This window comes from Mastigoproctus giganteus, chromosome 3 (genome assembly GCF_048544385.1).
Source record: "Mastigoproctus giganteus isolate SK-2022 chromosome 3, ASM4854438v1, whole genome shotgun sequence".
NCBI classification, from domain to species: domain Eukaryota; kingdom Metazoa; phylum Arthropoda; class Arachnida; order Uropygi; family Thelyphonidae; genus Mastigoproctus; species Mastigoproctus giganteus.
This window is the reverse complement of record NC_143577.1, coordinates 66,297,928-66,320,358: the sequence shown is the minus strand read 5'-3', so window position 1 is coordinate 66,320,358 and position 22,431 is coordinate 66,297,928. Positions and strand designations below refer to the sequence as shown.

Sequence of the window (22,431 nt, the reverse complement as noted above, 5' to 3'; positions counted from 1 at the left end):
AGCCAACCGTCATAATCTGATTTAGGAACCAAAAAGGAATCTAGTAGTCTCGTTTTAGTTTTATTTTCACGACTGGCAAAGCGATATTAAGGCGAGGGTTAAATGAAATCCTTAAAATCAGAAACTAAACTAGACACAGCATAATATTGACTAGTTTTTAAAAACTATAATTTTGGTATTATATCAAGTTTTTTTACATTCAAATACTGGAACAGCACCCGACCCACGAAATTTCTGAAGATCAGACCCGATGCAACAATCAAAAATCTAGAGGAAGCAGATCCACAGTATTGAAGATGTTTCGAGTTATAAGGAAATTGTAATGAAGTAAGAATTGCAAAGTTCAGCTTACCTCTTATTTCCTGATCGCCACTCTTCCAGAAGACGTTATTCCACAGATCTGTGACATCAATTCCATTTAGGAGGGTCCCTGGAGTCATGTCCAAGTTGCCCCTTACTACAACATTGTCAAATGTCTTTAATCCCGTGACAACATTTACCTTGTCAGTCATTACAAGATCATCGAAGAAAGCGTCCAGAGGGATTCCGTTCACCGTTTTGACTTCCAGGTACTCTGTTCCTATGCTAGTTGCTTTGATCTTCCCAGTTATCATCTGATCACCAGTAATAGTCATTACTGTATCAGGTCTCAAGATTAGACCATTTATCAAGCCGTCTACATGGACATCTTTAGTGTAGAGAGTTTCTGTCAGCATTTTCTTGCCTCTAATTACGTGATTTCCAGACTTTGTCACCAAGTCCGTAGTTGGTATACCACTAATCAATCCTGTGACAGTTAGATCTCCCAATACCTTGGTCTCTTCTATGTGTAATGTAGCATTGATCGCTCGATCTTCATCTAGGAAGATCGTATTTTGACTAATGTCACCCCAGTGTTCTCCATTCAGCAAATTAGTGGAAATGGTTTTGAAGTTACAGGAGTCTTCTGCTGCACAGGCGAACGTCACATTACTAAACTTGTATTTACCTGAAAAATAAAATGTAAAAATCAGAACCTTAAACATTAGTTTCTAGTCGCTAAAAAAAAAGTAACATCGCGTAGTGTCTGGAATGTGGTCAAAGGCTAGTTGCAGGAGTTAAGACTAATGCAGAGTGCCAGACTGTCTACCTGAGTAACTAATTCCGAAGATTAATTATGTTAGAGTAGACTGTTTTTCAGATAGTACGGACAAAAAAAAAAAAAAAAAAAATTAAGTTACTATTGTTATCGATAAACTTTATAATTGATAAAAAATTCATTACTAAAGCTTAGTGCTAGTTTAATAATTGTTCCTAAAGAACCGAACCAGTTTGTAGGAGAAGAGAAATGTCCTAAAATCATTTAAGTTTAGGTTTCCTCTGGAAGAGTGTACGCAGTATTTTCAGCTTTTCAATAAAAGCTGAAATTTGGCTTTATTGCATGCTGAAAGGCTAGTATAGAAATTTTATGGGACTGAGATTTGTAAAGTTTCCAGTTGTGAAATCGGAGAGTTCCTGCACCAGTATAGGCAAAGTTAATTTCATTTAGTGAAAAATTGCAAATAGATACTTATGCTATAGAAGGGTTAGCATCTAAGTTTAAGAGGATAGCTAGCTTACCTGACACATATTGCCCACCAGACTTCTTCCAAGCTTTTGCGAGTCTTGTTTTGATTATCGATAGTTTATCTGAAATTGTTGATAGCCTTTCATAAAGATCTTTTAGTTGATCGATGTCTATTTTATTGAATAGAGATCCTCCAACGACCAGCTGAAATTAAAAAATTCTTATTTAATATAAGCAAAATAAATGCAAGAAGCAAATTTAAATATTAAACCAACTAAGTTTTCTCGAGACTAGACTTAGTATTGCAATCACTTTAGTAAAAGTCCATTGCTCTACATAGAAACTAGTTCCCATAATATTACTAGATAGAAATTAGTTCTTAGTCTGCCTGTACTGCTCAGAAAATCTGAACCAAGTTCATAATTACTTCCATTTAAAGTAATACAAATGTTTCGATAAGACAGCTCAGTGCAATGTAACTGCCGTTGCAATCTTGGACCCTTTGTAGTGTATTTTCGTTACAGGATATGTGCCACTGATATCCTAACATGCGTTTGTTAGGTAGTAGGTTTGGCAGTAGTTCCCTACAAAACCGACTGGTGTCCAAATAGACTTCGCATTTAATTTAAATGCGATACTGTCATTTTCAGATATTTACCTGAATCTTGAAGTAGACCCACACTATCGCCAACTATCTTAGCTTCAAACCCGGAATGCTTAGAGGACAATGGGCTAAAGAATTCAGTGCTAGAATTTGTAGGTACCCGCTCTTGCTCTTCAGGAGCCACTTTGCTATCATTAACCATTACCTATCCACAAATGGGAGTTTATTAGCCATGCAAATAGGGCTAGTAAATTCCAATTAGGGATAAAGGACAAGTTCTTTATTTCTTTTAAATCTGCCGTTATTTACCTGGGCAACCTCGTCAAGAATTTTGCTACACCTATTAGTATTGCACCACCTCCAGGTGGTGGGAACGGAAGAAGCCAAACAAACCCAACACTTGTTACAAGTACGTTCAGACACCAGCAGTTTTAGTTTCATAGCTATAACATGGCGGAGTTGAAGGTGCAGCCTTCCACTAGAAATACCCCATTTTGCTCCATATATGCAAAAAACACTGTTGGTTTTTACCATATTTAGTCAGTAAGGAAGTTATGTATCTCGTGCAATAGCGCGCTGAAGCCACTTATGGAACTGAAGATTTATTAAAACAACGCGAGTAGAAACGAATCCAAGTATCTTATTTAAATGATACTGAAGCTTCTCAGTTTTAACGATATCAAAAAGGTTGGTTCTTACAAGATACATAAGATGAGTTGTTCGAAACTTGAGTGGCATAGTATTCCATTACGCAGGTCTGAAAATAAAATTCCACGTCCCTCACGATTGCCAAGTTAGTTTTTGTAGGTCATTCCAGAGTTTAGATAATTTGCTTCTCACTTTAGTAGCATGACTTAGACTGCCAGGACGGGAAAGTATGCAGATTTAAGAATCTCGTTCCAACCCTTCAAGTACTTGTCCTGTATCTGCCTGCAGGAAGACAGCTAAATGATTGGTTCCGACGATTTTGAAGAGGTGGACGTACGGTACGAAATTAACCTAACCATTACCATAACTAAAGACTAAAAAGGGTTGATTAGACCCTTTTAGATTCAACTGAAATGATTAGAATCAACTGAAATGAGAAAAATGCTAGCCAGTGACGACTAACAAGTCAGGAAGACTGACCAAATGACTTTTGCATAATTGCCATTGGCCAGTAGTGTCATCCATATGCAGCACAAAACAGAAGTCATGATTGGATAATCGGACCAATTTATTAGTCCGCTTATTAACTGATTAATAATCATGCAAGTCCATTTAGATTGGAATATGTAGCTATTCGATTTTTTAGAAAAATTATGGGTACAAGTCTTATTTCGAAAGATTTTTGCATAAGCATGCAAATTTAAGCTTGAACAGAGTTTGGGTAGGGGTATAAAGTAGGGATAAGTTCTGTGTGCCTGGTACCTCCATGGGTTTCGTGGAGTGATCAAAGGAAAAACGGTAGTATTATCATGCATATTATACTGCTCAGACTGCGTTAGTGTTAAAGTGCAAGAAAGTTACTTCGAAGCAAGCTTCATAATCGTTTAAAATAACACTGAAAATTTAATGGTTAAAATAATTTGAGGATATTCAAGTTCAAACTCGAATTTAAGCTTACGAAAGCGGCGGTCCAAGTTATGCCATAGGATTGGAGGAGACGAGCGCACAATGTCTTGAATCAAGTCCTACACTAAGTTCTGATTCAAGTATGTAGAGAAGTTAGACTGGTGGAAAAAAGCCCATCCCAAAAGAGTAGTTTACCTGCGATTGGTAGCCTTTGTATTTCGCCAATAAACTGTGGCGAAAAATGTTGCCTGATGTTAAGTTAGAGCTTTAGCTCAACTAATTTGTTAAAATTTTAAAAGCTTCAGGAAAAAATCTGTGCATCTCGTTTCACAACGAGAACTTGTAAAACATTAAAGGGTATAGAGAAACATTTTCAATGTTTCACAATGTTCCTATAAATTATAGGAACATTGTGAATTAGGATTCGCATATCGTGGAAGTCAGAATAGGTTACGTTGTTCAGGAGGCACAAGTAAATAGCGAGTACGGATTGTAGCCCTTAATTTGGATTCAGACAATATCCAAAGTTTTCGCCTGTCATACATTAAAAATGAGACTACTCAGTACCCTCGAAATTTTAATCAACCTCTGCTTTAATTGGCTAAAATTTTATAGCGTGTTAAAGACAACTCGCGAAACTATTCACGTGCACGCAGGCTACGGAGAAAAAACATCCACTTACACTTTGGGTGGTTAAGCTTCCTATCTGCAATTCAGCGAGAGATTCCAGATCTCCATTGAATATAATAGGAGTCTGCTGGTCCACACGATAGGTTTGCTGTAGCTTCACTTTTATCTCTTCCAGATCTGTTGATTCAACCGAATCACGCATACTGAAGCACCAAGCTTGGCTTTCCTCACGTGCTTTCTCCAATTCATTCTCCTGCCTGAATGATATTTCATATACAGATTCCGATCTGTATGGGTTGCTGACAACTGCAAGACAAAGAAATGCATTAAATAAGAGTTCTTTATTGCTAATAAGTACAGGACATGTACTAGAGACAATACTCAACACAGCGACATGGCCAGGAGTTTTACATTATAAATGAAATTAATTGGCAAAAAGCAAGTTGAATTTCATAATTAAACCATTAATTCTTTAATAATTAAAGCATTCTTACCCATAAGATGTCTTCCAGAAGAGGTAGACCAGTGGTTCAGGTAAGCTACGCCACTTCCTAGGCTTCCATGGGGCATGATGGGTGCCCGAGTGAATCTCCACCCATCGTACTGATAGACGTAGACTCCCGTGAAAGTGTTAGCAACAGCCAAGAGGAATTCCCGTTTCCCATAAATTGCCAAGACTGACACAGCTGCACTTGTCTCTAGACATTGGAATGGTACAAATTTGTCTTTCACGAACTTGTATACCACAGACTTCGTCTCGTACTCTAATCCACTGTCTAAATTAAAAAGAGAACATTCAAGTCTTTAAAGTTAACTTTAAAAATGAATTATTTAATCGATCAACAATACTTACTGTGTTCCCTGTGGTTTGCAACTGCTAGGAAGAATTCCTTTCCTAAGTTCTCTTGACCACTTCCCACATCTTGTCCGAGAGTGAAGAATTCCCAGTCTTTAGCTCCATGGGTTCCAACTTCTTGGAAGCTTACCCATTTCCTTTTATCAATGTCGAATTTAAAGATCTCCGAATTCACGTTGTAATCTCCTGTTGGACCACGGTAGTTAGCCACAGCCAAGAAAGCATTATTATGGATGTGGAATGGTTCAATATCTTTGACGTCGTAAGTAAAGATCGAGTCATACTTGTCGAAATAAGTGTCTAGAAAAGACATTTATACTATAAGTTAGTATTTTGAATGTTTATGAAGTATCAGTTAAAACATCTTTAGTGCTACAAGCGAATGATGGAGCAACTTCATTGAAACAAGCTTACACTAAATGATTCGGTAAAAGCTAAGCCGTATCGACTGACTTATCGTTAGAAAAGACTTACCCATCCAGCTGTAGATGGATGTTTCTCGTTTGCTCGGGCCAGATGTTCCGTCTGAGTTCGTAATAGCCAAGTGATAATTGTCCTCCCTAGAAGGAGAAGTCTCGTTTTATATATATATAATAAAATATTGTATTAAAGAGTAAAAACATCAGAGAGTTAAATAAACTGGATATATATACATACACACACAGTACGGAACTATTTCGTTCTTATTAATAGTTTTTCGCATATTAAGCTATCATACGTTCTAATGGGCGATTCGAAAAAAAAGTTGATTAAGGTGTTGTTACAGCGGTTAATCTTTGACAGATTATTAGCCGTTTGCAATATCACTCTCTATTGAGACGCTTAGTATTCTAAAAACTAAGACTTTTTACCGACGCAACGTTTGGTTAAAAGATTGTACCTACACATTCATAAGTTGATTTTATATTTAGCTGCCTTAGGAGACAACAGCTCTTAGAACTATATAGGAGCGCGATGAGTCAACTTATCTTGATAATCTTCTACTGGTGCCGTGATTGTATCAATAGAGAGTATTGATACAATCTATAGATTGTATCAATAGACTAAAGAGTAATGTGGTATTCGTTGACGAGGTCAGATTTATATTGGCCGGAAAGAAGAGACTAAAAAAAAAAACACTTCTTTCCAGTCCAAATCCAATATAGGAATCTGAGTTAGAGTACCAGGTGTAAATGCCTGCATGAATCACTTCATCTACAAAGATGAATTCACTGAGTGCGCAGATTACACCTTAAATCAACCGGAGTATTCGGAAAACAGTACTTTAAGTGAGCAAGTCCTTGTTAGCTTCAGTAGGTGGTTATAACCACATACTGAAGTTAAACTGGTTTAACTATGAATCGTCACTGACAGACTGGATTCATAAGAATAAGTTTTATTGAATTCAAAAAAAGGTAAGCCAACGCCAGATTTACATAAGCTAAACAAGCTACGTGTTAGGACGTCGCATTACAAGGGGCCTCTGTCCATCTTAAGATTTTCAGAGGTTAACTGAAAGAGAAGGGCCTAACATGTTATTTGTCTAGGGCAACAAGTTTAAATCAGTCTGTTGTAAGCATTGGTATTTTATCATAAAGCGTTGCAATCTTTAGCAAGGAACTAGAGATATCACAATTGGTTTCCATGAGCAAGACTACATGTACTGTTCATGTTTCATTCAAAAACTAAGCTATGAAAATTTGTAGCCAATGGTTAGGTTAAGTATCTAATAATGTAGAAGCACAGGCCTGCTAAAGTGAACTCTTCAACATCAATTGAAGGAGACAATTCTTAAAAACCGAGTATCCCATAGAAAACTGCGTTGTCTCATGATCAACAGCATGAGACCATGTAGGATTTAGTACTAGTTACTAAAAAAAACATCGGATCAGACATTCCAATCGGTGTGCTGCGAGATTAAAAGTTCGCATACATCTTAACTGTATGTAAGATTCGAGTGACAGTTGAGATAAACCTGTTAATAAGGTTGGGGGGGCGTGGCTTTAGCTTGTGGAGAGTTGCACTAAAGGAAAGACTTTTCACTGAAATCCTTCAACTAGAAAGGCAAAAGAGCTAAGTCACTGTTATTACCTTCAATGCCAAATAGTGCAGGGTGCCTACGGTTTCACATTAATGCTACAACAGAACAGAAAAAAAAAAAAGACTTCGGAAGCTCAAGGAGAGTCGGTGGTTCTAATCTTCTCACTCAAGTTAAATGGCGAAGATTAACGGCACGCCAAAATAGTGATTGCCATCGAACTATGGCATTTTTCCTAATCTCGCGATACACTTTAAAGGGGTCGCCACACAATAATGTGCCAAAGTACATCGGTTAAGAACCATTGCATTAGATTCCGAGATATTTGCTTGGTATTAATGGAATAGTGCATAGTTTCTCCCAAGAAAATAACGTTTCAATGTACAAAGTTGAACGGTAGACCACTACTGGAGGCATGGATGCAACATAGAGTAAACCCATAGTTACCCCTAATTCCATCTTAAGGATAATTAAGTTCTAAAAATAGAACTTCCCAGAATGAAGTTTCCCACATACTTATGATGGAAAACTGAAGTTCAAATTAAGACAACACAAATGCTTTGAACTTAATCCAAAACGTCAATTATCAATTATCCTGCCCAACTAGATTACAAAGTAAATTTCGAAACTAGTGTTAACCGAGTTAATTAACTACATATTGGATTATAAACTTACATCTTCCATAGTGCCATGGTGGTAGGATAGCGGCTGCTTATGGTGTGGTCTATTACAGCTTTGTAGGTTTTTCTGTCATATCTCCACAAGTCAACTCCATCATCTGAAATCATTTACATATCTTCAGTTGTCTTTAAAAATGTAACTAAGTAGTTAATAACAAATTAAGATATTCAAAAACCATGTAAGGTATCAAAATGTCACCTGCCTCTTTCGGGATCGGCAACGAGGATGTAGAGGTATACGGAATCAGAAAAGGTTGCCACTTGAGGTCTGCCTATTGACGTCCAGTTGCTGACTGGTTCCCATCCGGAAGGCTAAAAGTGCAGGAAATAGATATTAATGCAGGTGGTTTATTAATAATACCAGATACCCAATGAAGGTGCGCAGTTGGAATACAGCAATACATGTCTGCCCAAGGAGAAGTTTAATGCTAATAGATAAGAATATTTATATTGTGGCTATGAGGGGCATGATCTGCTTATCTATATATAATCTTTATTGTATATAAAGATGGTATATACAACAGACCCTTCACAGCAGCAATGCCAGGGGTTTTACATTGGATGGTGGACAATAATAGCCTTGGGGAGACGGGGCCCACATCGAAGTTCGGGCTCATCCCCCAGAGCCAACAATAAAATAGAATCAGTGTCACATTATTTACAGGATATTATCTAGTCTGTATTTGACAATTTGCAATATAGAAAGTACAATTTATGCAAGTGTTTATATACAACATACTTGTTCCGTTCCACGAAGCTTGGAGGAAGTCAATATACAAGAACTGATCAAGAGTTCTTGAAATGGGAGAAGCGGTCCCTTAAGCCACGTTTATATTCAGCTGTACTAATCATGAAGCTTCGCATGGCGTAGCTGCACGAGATTGACGAATGCGGCCACAGAAGCTTGTAAGTTTGGTGATAAAAAAAAGGTATTGCCAGTCAAATGCTATTCGAACGAATTGCGAAAGCGTTTACAATTAAAAAAAAAATTATGCGAGGAAGCAATGGATGACTAAGTCAGTTGATGTATCAATGGGTAGCAGTACAAATTATTCTTAGATATCTGTATTACCTTCTAAGACCTTTTTAGACAGGAAAAAAAGGTTTGCATATCCACAAAGCAGGCATTTACACTTTTTACATAGCTCCACGTTTTCTGAAGTAACAAGTAGCGAGACAAGTGCTTGTAGTTCGGCATTTGTGTATTATAGCAATACTAACCTTTAACAGTTAAGGAGAGACATTTAAAAATTGCTTTCATTTTAGTCTAGTCGGCTGTTCTCTAGTTATGAATTTCCACGCGAATTCGAAATGGGAGAAGCTATAGGAAGTTTCATCCTGTATACTTCCAGGAGGTATCCAAGATAGCAATTTTACTTACCGATTGATCCAATATTAAGCGTCCTAAGGTGACTTGAGGACTTCCACCCCGATGATCAGTAGAAACGCAGACTGCGTACGTGTTATTTGAATAACTAACCAGTGAAGTCATTATGTTATAGTTGCATAGCGGGAATAACGGCTTTAATTCTTCTAGGATATATACATCTGGAAGAAATTTGTATGTTTAGTAAGTAGATAGAAATCTAAGAGAAAAGCCATATTTAAGGAGATTTTAGTAATTTAACGATTAAAATTTACCTTCTGATTGCTGAAAAAAGGTGTGAGATGTTTTTGTTTCTCTTCTCCGTCTCTCTCTTCGCAAATTATGTGCGGTAGCAACAGCATCAAGAAATTCGTTTATCTTGGTGTCATAGGATTCTTTCAGACGGGAAAATTCATCTAAAAAGAAGATGACTGTTAGATTCTTTGTAAACTGAGCCTATTGAAGTTGTTTTGCTTAGTTAACTCTACAATACAGAAGTGATGAACTGAGTTTAGAGGGTGATACATGGTTTTTTATAGCGTGTGGGTCGTACTTGCAAGCTCGATTCAAGACCTAAAATGTGCTTAGGCTGCTTTGAGTTAGAAAATATTTGTTCTAAAAATCAGGTGAAACCTCTTTTTGCTCCTGGATAGAGAAGCCAGATAACAGCGCAGGTAGGTATAAAAGTAACTATTCCTACTTGCATAGTCTTTTTCCTTTCAATCTTAACGTTAAATTAGTTCTGTGACGCTTGATCAGAAAAAAAAAACCGAAGTGTGTTAACTGATAGCATGCTTATGCATTGAGATTGGAGACATACCCAAGCTGAGAAGCTACATGCATTTTACGTATGGACTTGCGGAGTAGAATGCAGCCATAGCAAGATGGCTGCCAGATTAGGCGTTCTGGGAGTAGATCAGCATCTTGGAGAAGATAGTGGTAGACCCATCAGTACCAGAAATAAGTTGGATGGAAACTTTGATATTACCAAAAGGACCATTTGCGTGTAGCACAACTTGTAGGATACATAACTGTGGAGAATTTTACATACAGCTTTATTCGTATCATATTCGAAGGCTTCGCTGAAGACGATTTCCCACCGAGAAAGAAATTGGTGCAGTGTTCTCGCGCTCCATCTTCTCTGATGATTTATTTCCACAAGTTCTTGAAGCGATCAGTTTAAGAACTGATCTAGGTAGAAGGTAATCTGAAACATCAGCAACAATTTAGGGTCATTTATGGGCAAAAAATATTGCCAACTATTTAACCGAATCTTTTCCTGGAGAATCTTAATCCGATTTAAGGAACTACTTACTAAACGAAGTTGGCTGTTTTGTGGTTGCGTCGTATGTGGGTTATAGATGACGACTGCCTCATTTTTAATCTATTTGATTGGACATTTCCCTAAAAAGTGGATAGGCAGTGGAGGGCTCCGTTCGCTCCCTAGGCTATCTTTTAATTTGTGGGGTCAGTGGCTTACCCGGAATTGTTCGGCCTCGTGCGTTCCAATATTGGTAGCTTTGTACTGTTCTGACGCTTTTAAAGCGAAGATTGTGTTAAGGCAGCCCATATCCCACCCAGTGGGCTTATGTATGGAATTAGATAAAATCGATTCGTTTACGTGACAGTATCGAAATACTTTGCTAACATGCAGAACAGGGATACCAACAAATCCTAACTGCGCTAGGCAGTCAATGACTAAGCGTGTATCGAGGTGCAAGTCTTAATTTTGAGCACGTCCTAAATAAAAAAGGTGGGCGAACTGTTGTAGTAAAGTTTGGGTGCTTTAACTAAAAAAAATTCGGGCCTGTTGATATGCTTTTCGTCGTTTTTAGGTCAATCGATCCTGAAAATATGGCTCATGAAGCATCTTTAGACAGTCAAAAATAACTTTAAGAATACTTCAGCTTCACCATCGAGTATAAGCGTGTTGTGCGGGCAAGTCGGGTTTAAATGAGAAGGCCTTACGTCAAAGAAAGACTTTCAGTAAGTTTGGAGGGTCAAAGCAATTAAATTTCGTTAGCATTGTCTGATAATATATTATTCGTTTGTAATTTGCATTACATGCAACGATCACAATATTTGCACGGGTGTCTTAATACAGAAGAGAGATCCGAACTCGAGATGAGTTTAAGGGAAGACTGATTAACTATTCCTGTCAGAAGAGGTGCTGTTCTAGAAATAGACATTAGCAATGGTCATAAATAATTAGGCGTATTATTAATGACTTATTTTCAATTACCAAAATTAAGCATATTCGTTAAGCTTAAATACCAACAACGAACAGACCTAGGCCTGAAAGACGTTGCAAAATGAAATTCACTTGAAGAGAATTTATCAAAGCCTGTGGGAACCTTAATACAGAATTCACGGTAGTGGATTAGCTGTGAGTAATAGCTTTTTGGAAAGCTAGCTTGCATTGATAAGCACTTTTGCAATAGAAAGAAGCACATGGAAGGCCTGTATCAGATAGGACTGAGGCATATCACAGAGCTCCATTCGCGCTATCGACGAATGTTGTCAAGTTGGAACCACACCAGAAACAAGCAATGTCTGCACGAGCAAGGCAGGCATTTGCACATTCTGCAACAGAATTAAGGTTACTAGTTTCAGGTGTTACATTGTATTAACTGAATAATGCCCGAGAAGGAAGGTTTAAAATGGCGGTTTTTTATGGTCGTGTCGAAAAATTCCGACACGACCATAGTAAGCTCGGCTGAAACAAATTAATGTTGAGTAATATTATGTTACTCCGTTACGCATGCAAGTTAACATGCTTTCTTTGTTGATCCCAGAGGCTGCCACCAAACCAAGCATGGTGCAAGTGCACCACCTTTGAATTTCGAACTATAGTAATACACAACTTAATATTTTCATTAATTTATTGAAACAAAATTAATTTTCAAAATTAAAGTACTTTTTCTCCCTCCGTTCACGAAACGCTGATTCGGCTGTACACTTAAATCAAAACTACACTTAATTAAAATAGAGCAAGCACAAGTAACAGCCGAATTTGCACACTACTAGGGAGTGTATGGCAACAGGGGAAATTACCTTCCCCTGTTGCTATTTAGCCGCGATGCTTTACGATCGCGTTACTTTAAATCAGCGTTTCCCAACAGGGAAACATAGAAGCTTTGAGGGGTTCCCTAATATTCATGATAAAATATTATAAATAATAATTTGTTAAATAAAAAATGTCATAGTAAAGTCCAGAAATTCTCTGTTAGAAGATACTCGTATTTTCCGGAACCTCCTTTAGTTGACGCAAAAAAAATTCATAGAAAACATTAAGCAACGACTAACCTAGAAAGAGTCAGTCAGAAGTAGTCATTTCATTCTATAGCGAGTAATCGGATTCGTCGTGGTGAAATCTATTTCCCCATTAGTACCTACAAGCATTTCCAACATTAAATATTTCAGGTTAATAATATTGTTTTCAGATAACCCATGGCTCATGCAAAGAAGAAAACAAGACAATATTTGACTGAATCTGTCGTATGGTTTTATTGAATCACCAGAGAATATCACAAAACCAATGTGTCTTATATGTATGACTGTGTTGTCTAATGATAGCATGAAGCCAAGTAAGCTTCGGCATCATTTGGAGACAACGCACAGCGAAAAAGAAAAATAAATCTGGAGTGTTTCCGAAATACCACGAGACAATTTAAGGAAGAAACAAATTGGATCAGATTTTTAGTAAACAAGCAAGCAATAGGGACAGCGGTTTATTAGCATCATGAAATCAGCAAAATCTGGAAAGCCATATAGCATAGAAACTGTCAACTTGCCTTGATATCAGTTGGAATTTCAACAATGTTAAACAAAAATTGTACGTGAAATTACTGATAACCTTCCTTTGAGCAATAAGACGCATTGATGAAATGAAATGCTTCAAGATATAGAAAATCAACTTATTACTCAATTACGAATGAAACAGTTTGCAATGCAACTCAATGAATCAACAACTCGATCAATCGATGAACCAATTTGATGGGCAATGAAGCCCTTTTATTGGCATATGTAAGATGTATGGATGATAATCAACTCAGAGAGGAAGTGCTTTTTGCACGATTCCTCAAAATATTTAAGTCCAGTCTTATTTTAGAGAAAATAAAAAAAATTCCACTCGAAAATTTAATTGCTTTTGCTACTGATGGCGCTTCTTCCATGGTCGGTAGGTACAGAGGGTTTATCACTTTTAAAAAATGCATTGCAAGAAGTATTTTGCATAAATTGCGTGATTCACCGCCAACATCTGGTAGCGAAGAGATTGAGTGGACGTATTCGCGAAGCCTCAACTATTGTAATAAAAGCCGTCAACCTCATTAAGGTTAATGCTCTTCAAGATAGTCTCTTTCGCAATTTGTGATGAAAATGAAGGATTTGACTGTCTTGTACTGCATACAAAGGTGCGATGGTTGTCTTCGTCACCCTTCGGGACAGTATTGTATCATTTCTAAACGAAAATGAGATTAGAAAACAGTTGTACCATGAAAACAGACATTTTATCTCTCAGATGTGTTTGAAAAACTAAATTCTCTTAATAAGCTGCAGCAAGGACATAAGTGTGATTTAATATCTAGCAAAGAAGCCATTAATGCATTCCTAGGGAAACTCAAATTGTAGTCTTAATATCTCACGCCGTGCGTTTGACCAGTTTTCAAACCTTGCTTCAGTTAGCAGTGATTTAAAAAAAAAATTAAATTATGAAGACAAAAGTTCGGTTCAAGGACCTACTAGAACTGAATATCCCAGATTGGGTGCCGTTTCCATTTGAGGTAAATGTTGCCGATGTTGAAATTGATTTACAGGAGGAACTTGTTGAATTGCGGTCTGATGACAGTCCGAAGTCCATTCAAAAAAGGAAAGCATGATGTACGGAAGAATAGTGACATTGCATGTAAATATCCGCTTTTATGGGAGAAAGATAAAAACGTATGTCATTGTTTTCCCATCTTATCTTGTGGAATCTGGCTTTGGTCGCGTAACACACTTGTTAACAAAAAATCGTAATCGACTTGATATAGTAAAAAGAGGTGATCTTCGTCCGACTCTTACAAAATTGGAGCCAGATATTAAAATGCTAATATCAACCACAAGGATCTCATTAGTAGGGACTATTTAATAGCCCTAGGAATAAATTTGTTGTTTGAAATTTTTTTACTAATTCTGTTATTACAAATAAATGTTTGTTTTATCAAACAATTTAAAATTTGTAATTTACATTTTATATTGGAATTGTTTAATTATTAGCTTTTACTAGCCTACAAATAAATATTTCATTTAGGAATATTACATGTGCGTTTATGGGAGTCCATTTCCGTAAAGTTAGGACTAAAGGGATCCACAAGCAAAAAAGGTTGGGAACCCTTGCTTTAACCCATAGTAAACTGACACGGTTCGATTGGTCGAGTCTCATTTGCCTGTCACGTAATAATAAAATTTCTGGTTGCATAAGAAATTTTAGTGTACTGGTCTTTAAGATGGGGGCAACATTAGTGCGCTATCTAAATACAATCGAAAGCAATATTGTTGCTTAAGGATCTAGCAAGGTTTAGTATCAGATTAGTTTTAATAAGAGTTCACTTTTGAAAGTAGGGTATTAAGAGCGGTAAGGCGCATTAGTTTCAAAGTTGGGAATCGACTTAAAGGGTAGCGTAAACGCAGCACATTAGGGGCGCAGTAAACTGAAAAGCTTTTACAGTCGAATAGTTTAGTTCAATTTTGTTGCATCTTGGCATGTGTGCAAAGTAAGACGTACTTAACAACACAAAGGGTATTAAAGCCTAGAACAATGGCAAATATATAGAATAATGCTGGAGTAGACTTTCCTGCTTAAGATTCAGTATTTGAAACTGAACTTAATAATAGATCTTCTTAAGGAGGACTGCTCCATTATCAATTTGACTTCATCCGGTGTGCGTTTTTGCAAGGAACGTGCAAAATAGTCATACCTGTATTTTATCAGCCGTTAAGTACACTTATTTAACTCGCCCAGTCTTGAGCCAAGCAGTAGTGTTGCCCTGGTCATATTTTCACACAAAAGGGATGTGACTACGATTAGAAACTGACAGTTCGTTTGAACACTCATTGTAGTAAGAAAAGAGTTATCAACTGGATTAAAAAAAAAAAAAAAAAAGTGTATTGTTTATAGCTCAAGCCTTATTGCTACAACTTAGTTACTTCACCTGAACTGGCGCCTCGCTGAGAGACACTGGTAACAAATGTTTTTCAATAAAGCTTGTAGTATCAAGTATGTCGCGTTTTTGTTTTCTTTTTTACAAAAAACGCACCACCAACACTAGTTACATTCAGTTCATAGCCATTCAATTGTAAAAGGCTTTCAGTGGTTTATGCATCCATAATGCAACTCAATAGTGATGTTCCAGATCTGCTTTTTATCCTACTTTCAGTCAGCTTACCACCACCTAACTTAATTATTAGCCATATGGTGCAAGGAAGCCTGAGGCTTATGCTGTAGCAGCCCAAAAAAAAAAAAAAAAAAAAAAAAAAATTGAATTACCCTGAGAGAAAGAGAAGGAAATTACCAAGAAAAAGAATGATGATATCCAGCTCAGGACCCTGGGTGTGCTAAGCCCATACCCAACAGATACGAGCCCCTGAGATTGTAAGGAATTGAAGTAGGACATCCAAGTAAAAGTGGGATGGATTTCTAAGGGCACAAGTACAGCCACGAAATGGCTAAGTAACATTAATGCATTTGTTGATTCATTAGTACCGTTACATCTGACTTCTCGTTACCTAGAAATATTAGTTGGAAACTAATTCGGGCGTTTTAAGTTTTTCGCCCCAGTTAGCAGTTGCATGCATACAGTGACTTTGTCGACTGCCATGTTAGTTGCCAAATTTATGATACTAGGTGCGATCGTTGTCTTGTAGAGTCTCTACAAAGACCATCACTGGCTGAAGTAGCAAGAATAAACTCGCGGGAGAACCACTGTGTAAAGAACCATATTCACCTGCCTGATACAGAGTAGGTTACAACTTAGATTGTAAGAGCTTCAGAATTCCTTTAATTTCTGGGCACAGACCTTTCCAAAAGGTCTGGAAAGTTAGCAAATCCGCTATATTCCACATAATATATTTGACACAAATTTGTATGTTTTCAGATCATTTTCTTATTAGCATAATGAAAATAATCCTTTAGAAATTGCCATTTATGAGAATTTAAAAATGTTTTCTTCGCTAAATCAAGCTCACCGGGTGAGAATGATGCAAATCTAGAATAATATTTGCGTGTTGGAGGCGGGGATAAACATATTGAAGAAGTATTTTCTCGAAGTGTTCTTCGATTAGGGAAATCTATCATTAAAGAAAGGATAGCAATGGTTTCGGCTTATGGTGCCTGTAACTAACAAGTACAATTCTCAGTACAAATTTAAGAATGTAAGCATGCATTCGACACAAGTCGAATGCAAGACAGGTTGGGAGATAATTTGTTGGGGTTGGAGACATGGCTAAAAGTTACCGCTCACCCACGCGAGACTTTCAAGTAATCTTAATAAAATGACAATCGTTGGACATCGCGGCTGAGTTCTCCCGCAATGCTAATCTGCTGGTATGGCAGTTTCGCCACCGTGTGCAGTGGTTATTTGTATTTTCCCATTGGTAGCCTCTTCTACAATGAATGAGGAGACTTTTCATGTGCAATCAAAGTTCACTAGCGTTCGATTATTTAATTGAATAATCCGCATTCTAAACCGAATTATCATTACAAAAGCTGTAATACCACCTGCTGTCACTAACGAACGCACTTTCGACTTGAATAAAGTAAGTGTGGCCTGTAACTCAAGAAAACTCGTAGCTTTTCTCCTTCAGTCGCTCCACAGCTCTTCTCAGGAAGAGAAGAAAATAGTTAACAGAAGAACAGAGCTAGTTACGGCCACACAAAATTATTAAAGTTTAATTGTAAGCATTTCCTTGGAGTTACTTACGCAGAAGGAATATCGTAATATATTCTAGACATATCGGAACGATAATTAATACAAAACAATTAATCATCTAATTACGCTACGAAGAAACAAAACCTACTTACCTTCTTTTGTTAGTGCCGTTTCTTCGACAGGAGGGGGAGAAGACGAGAACCATTGCGATATGGTTTCGAACGGATTCAGACCAGAACCTGTCACCGCTAATGCGGCCAACACTAAAGGAAACAACCACCACCTCATCGTTCCTATAAAAATTTAAAAAAAAATAATGAAACATTAATAATATAAAAACAGGCAAAGAAAAGCCACTTCAACATAAAACGAATAAACTACACTCAATTCACCTGAAAGGTTGAGAATAACTGCCAAGTGAAGTTCCCCAGCATCATATTTTTAAAGGCTTCATTGACACGTGACATTGGGGTTGCTACGGGCAACTTACGTTCACAAACACAGATATTTGCATGAGGTTTGATTGGTTTACACGATTGAGTTTCAATATCTGATGCATTCGTACATTGCTAATGACCGATCAACCCTTCAAAGTTATACCTATTTCTTTTTATCTTGAGATTGAGAAGAAAGTGGATTTTGTAAAACTGAAGCTACCAGACCAGTTATCAGTAAGCGCTTTTCTTGGTTCCCCCCCTCCCACTGTAATGGAGTCAAACTGTACTATTTTCAGCAAAGGTTTCAGCATTTCAAAATCTGGGTAGATTCGAAACTTATGTTTAAAAAATCATCACACTATGTTCACCCTCCCCCGCCATCCACACAACTGGTTGGCGACAGGTAAGCAATTGTAGAACCAGCCTGACTGAGGTAGATAGGGAAGGGAGTTAAGAATCGGATTACTATTTCTTTTAATGATGTTCTCCCACTACAATGACTCGTAATTCTTCGCAACCTTTTTCCCTCTCTATGACGACCAGTTGTCTGCGACCATGCAAGTAGAGTTCCGCATATTTGGCGATTTGTTTATAAATATTCGAGTATAAAATGTCTAGTTAGGAGGACGATATTGTAATTGCTATGTTTTGGTAACTGAAACGAAATAAAATTAAAAAGAAAAACAAAGGTGGTTTCATTAGTATTCTTAAAACATTTATTGCTGCTAATGAACTTTCACAAGATATGCAGAAATTGCAATCGTTTTACCATAAAAGAAAAAAAGTTTCCCAAAATTAATTCGGAACGTAAATCTACATATGCAGAAACAGAACACTCACTTTAGACAGAGTATGTGGAGGAGCAAATATTAATTAGACTTAGGTAAAGGATTTTATTAAGTTTTTATTTATTGCAGTATGAACAGGCTCTTCCTGTTACTTTAATGCAAATTAGTAACCCATTGCTCTTTGTATTGATATGCTGAAATGTATAAAATATAATGCATATTCTGTACGTACTCTTGGTGGAGCATTACGGCCCCAAATGCTGTTGCGTTTTAAAACCACAAATGAATCAAGTATCTCCCCTTGCATCACTGCATATATGGAAAAAGATATCACTGCATATGGTAAAAGAGAAAATACAATTTTTATGATGTAGAGGAAGCAATATTTGTGATTTGCTTATTTCAAGAGAGTGGTTAAAAGGCAGAGTGATTCCTAATAGAGACATGGGATCTTGTTCAGAAAAGTGAGCACAATTGAAGATGGGCAATGGACCTTTATTTGCGAGAAATATGAACACTACCCAGTTTTATAAGGATGAGAGTTAACTAAATTTTCTTCACCATATTGGAGAATTATCTAGCAACCGGCATTTAAGAAAATGGTCGTGAATATTCGCGAATTTTTTTGAAGCTGTTTATTCAGGACAGGGTTCCTCCAACTCAAAGGTGGAATGTAGCGTGCTATCATCAGCAAAACTATGAATAGGATTTCCAGTTAATGGAAAAACAATTAATATACAACCGGAAAGGAGTGAACAAAAGAACTGAACATTGGGACACCAGAGAGAAAAGCGTAGGTAGTACAATCACCGTTCTTCCCACATCGGTTGGAAAAGATCTGATTTCGAATCCTGTCAATGATGTGAAGAATTTTTATGGACCTTTTTCACAAGGTAGTTGAGTTAGTCGGGCTCAGGCGAGGATTGCATGGTTTTTCTTTTCCCGAAAACTTGGATTTTTTTGTCCAGCAAACAGCAAATCGATCAAAGAACACACGCAATTTACACATATACTGTATTATACACAGACCAATCAATATACAGCTTAAGTTGCTGATGCGCCTACAACCCTGCAGCAATCAACTAGAGAGAAAACTGGCTATCCAGTTACAAAAAAATATGTCAATCCATAAGGCAGGTGCTTGTTTAGAAGATTTTTATGCTAAACACGATCAAAAGCCTTTGATATGTCAAAAGAAACTGCTTGAGTTTCACCAAACTTTTCCATCGAATTTGTCCAAAGATGAGTATTTTTGAAATACTGATGGAATCCATAACGGTGATCGGCAGAAAAGCTTAAAGATAGTAGTAAGAGATGCCTTTGATGGATTTCAACTTTCCTTTGGAAAGAGTAGAAGTAAGTGTAATGGGATGATAATTAGGAGGGAGGGAATTGTTGCCTTTTTTTTTTTTTTAGGAACTGGCTAGATAGGAGGAAATTTCCATGCAAAAGGAAAAAACTGTAGTGGAATAAGAAAGCATAAAAGGTCAACACAAGACAAGTGCAAGCTCAAGAAAATAAGTTTTGAGAATAAGTGAAAAAATGCTCTCTGGACCTAAAGCTTTCTTGGCATCAATATTGTTCAAAGTTATTTTAACCTCCTGTAGAAAGATCATGGTATGGGGTGATTTGTCATGACCATTGCTACACATAGGAGAAAATTAGGATTCTAATAAGTCACCTTATCTTTAGCTGGGGATGCATCATATTTAAAATTCCAGATGAGGAAATATATATGGACAGAAGTTGCAGCCAGTAGCTTTCGCAAGAGCCTAGAAGGTTCGACTACCACCTGGACAGGCGATATTTCGGGGGTATTCATGCGTTGTTGAGGCGGATCCCAGGATTTTCCCTCATTAGCCGCAGTTGTACATATTGTGTAGAAGCTTACACCAAAACCGGCCGTTTTTATGTAGTGTGTTGGATGTGTAAGTGTAGTGATATGGTGTGTTGTTATGTTGTCGGCCGGTACCTGGCTCTTAGCAAATGGAAAGTAGCAACACCTGGTCAATACGTCCCACCACCCCATCCCCGCCATGTGGAGACGGCCAGGATCTACTATCACCGCCGGACTACCCCAGGGTAAAAGACCCGGAAGAGCCCAAATAAGGATGAAATGAAAAGGCTATAGAAGGAGAAGTTTGGGAGCTGGAGAGGTAGGAAAGAATAGAAGAGAGGATGATAAAACAGAGGAACCCTCCAATAGATAAAAGGTAGAAGAAATAAAGCAAGACTAAAGGATATAGAGGTGGAGAAGTTGACTGACTTCTCATGTGATCCTAGATGGGAAATAATCTAGGATGTGATGTGATCCTAGATGGGATTATTTCCCATCTAGGATCAGCAAGATTTCTTGAGATATAATTATGTCTAATCTCTTGTAGACATTGCTCCAGGCACTTCCTCGGAGAAACAAGAATTTTTTTTTTTTCACACTATAAACAGGCTCTGCGTGTTCAGACCACCAAGAATTTACACTATATAAAAGAACGCGATCAATGTCCAGCAGGATATATTTGGTTACAATGAGTATCGAATCATCATCAATTCCTGATAAAATTTATCCCAAATTAGTAAGTCTAAGCTCCTCTCTTATTTTAAAGCGCGTGAGGCAAACGTGTTCAGTGCTATAAATGCTGCTTGAGATCGGATAAGCGCAGGTTTATTTCCCATTGTGAAGGTATCTGAAACAATCTGCAGTTTACGCCTGTAGTCTTGATAATATTGACAATCGAAAATAATGTACTCAATACTTTCTTCCTGTCCACAGAGACAAAGTGGGGTAGGAGGTCAGGCGTGCGGGTGCATAAGTACACGTGCCTTGAGTGACTGGGGTTCCCGTGACTGCTGAATACGGTGCTGTTGCTTGTATTCTGTGTATCTTGTAAACTCCTCTGACCGTTCGGTAGTCCCGGAGTATAAACAGAAAATTTATTTATTTTATTTAATTTAGATAATTTGCTGTTAATACTCCAATGACCGGTGAGTAAAAATGTACCATGCAATCTAGGCGCAAACCACAAAGATTCTCTCTTCCTAAACGTCTTCACCGATGGTAAAAACTCTTCCTTCTTGTCCGGATACCACCTGGACAAGAAGGAAGTTAGACTGTTCAAACTTGGACATATAAACTTGGCAATAATCGGCAGTGGCCTTAGTCCACTGTTGATCCCATTCTCGCGGGTAGCATAGCAATTACAATCACAGTTCTCCCTGCACTGCACGGAAACGGCTCAATCAATGACGCGAGGACAGCAAAGTTTTTCATCTTGTTTTTCCTCTAGCAAAACAGAAAAACCGACTAAAGAACGCACATAATTTGTCGACACAATAGCCATGGGTAGATGAAATTGATCTCGAGTATCCCTAATATGCAGGTTTTTTATAGGTTCACTTAATAATGGTGGTGCAGATAAGTGCAGTGTCAACTTCTTTTTAAGCATGTCTCTGTAGTTTGCTCTTCCTTTACCTTTATCAAAGAAAGTGCTTTCTTTATATTGGATTAGTCTCTTTGTGAGTTTACCTTACAGGTTGCATGCGTGGAGAGCATCGTGAAAGCTAGAGCATATCTGAACATCGTTGCGGATTAGATTTGCTTAAGAATTTGACTAATGGCTAACAGAAGCAGAAAAATCAAGCTTGTCTTCGTTGTAAACCATAAATTCATGAATGATTACAAACATTTTTGTATCCATGTGGCTGAATACATTTGTTCTTTGAGGCCGGTTGATTATTATACGAGAGGTGGTCAAAAGGTTCTGAGAGCGTAGTATAAAAGACATCGGCACAAAACTCTGCTTAAAAAAAAAAAAAAAAAATTTATGTAGGGCATTAAACCAAGCTTCCACAGCTGCTTTTGGTATCTCACTGTTTTTAAAATGAGTTGTCGTCGTAATAGAGGTTTTGGAAGCATGGGCAACTAAGGCAATATTGCTCTGTGTTTATTGTCTATAAATTTCTTGTGTTCTGTGGTCGATTTTCTATTTGCTGGAGGAAAAACTCGACTTTTCGGGATAAAAAATCATTGCCCTCGCCTGAGACCG

At 37.5% G+C, this 22,431-nt stretch overlaps 1 protein-coding gene across 1 annotated transcript in view; it reads right to left on the bottom strand.

The window, feature by feature from the left end:
- LOC150088055 (uncharacterized) overlaps positions 1 to 17,563 on the bottom strand; it is a 30,034-nt gene extending 12,471 nt beyond the window's left edge. Inside the window, exons 1-12 of the mRNA XM_090369995.1 lie at positions 17,556 to 17,563; positions 17,316 to 17,456; positions 9,529 to 9,669; positions 9,269 to 9,435; positions 8,091 to 8,199; positions 7,883 to 7,985; positions 5,665 to 5,750; positions 5,188 to 5,490; positions 4,829 to 5,110; positions 4,387 to 4,640; positions 1,600 to 1,750; positions 353 to 988 (exon numbers count right to left, since the gene is read on the bottom strand). Of these exons, the coding sequence (XP_090226121.1) occupies positions 353 to 988; positions 1,600 to 1,750; positions 4,387 to 4,640; positions 4,829 to 5,110; positions 5,188 to 5,490; positions 5,665 to 5,750; positions 7,883 to 7,985; positions 8,091 to 8,199; positions 9,269 to 9,435; positions 9,529 to 9,669; positions 17,316 to 17,451 (2,368 nt within the window). The 5' untranslated portion in view covers positions 17,452 to 17,456; positions 17,556 to 17,563. The remainder of the gene's footprint in view (positions 1 to 352; positions 989 to 1,599; positions 1,751 to 4,386; positions 4,641 to 4,828; positions 5,111 to 5,187; positions 5,491 to 5,664; positions 5,751 to 7,882; positions 7,986 to 8,090; positions 8,200 to 9,268; positions 9,436 to 9,528; positions 9,670 to 17,315; positions 17,457 to 17,555) is intronic.
- Between the last annotated feature and the right edge of the window lie 4,868 nt (positions 17,564 to 22,431).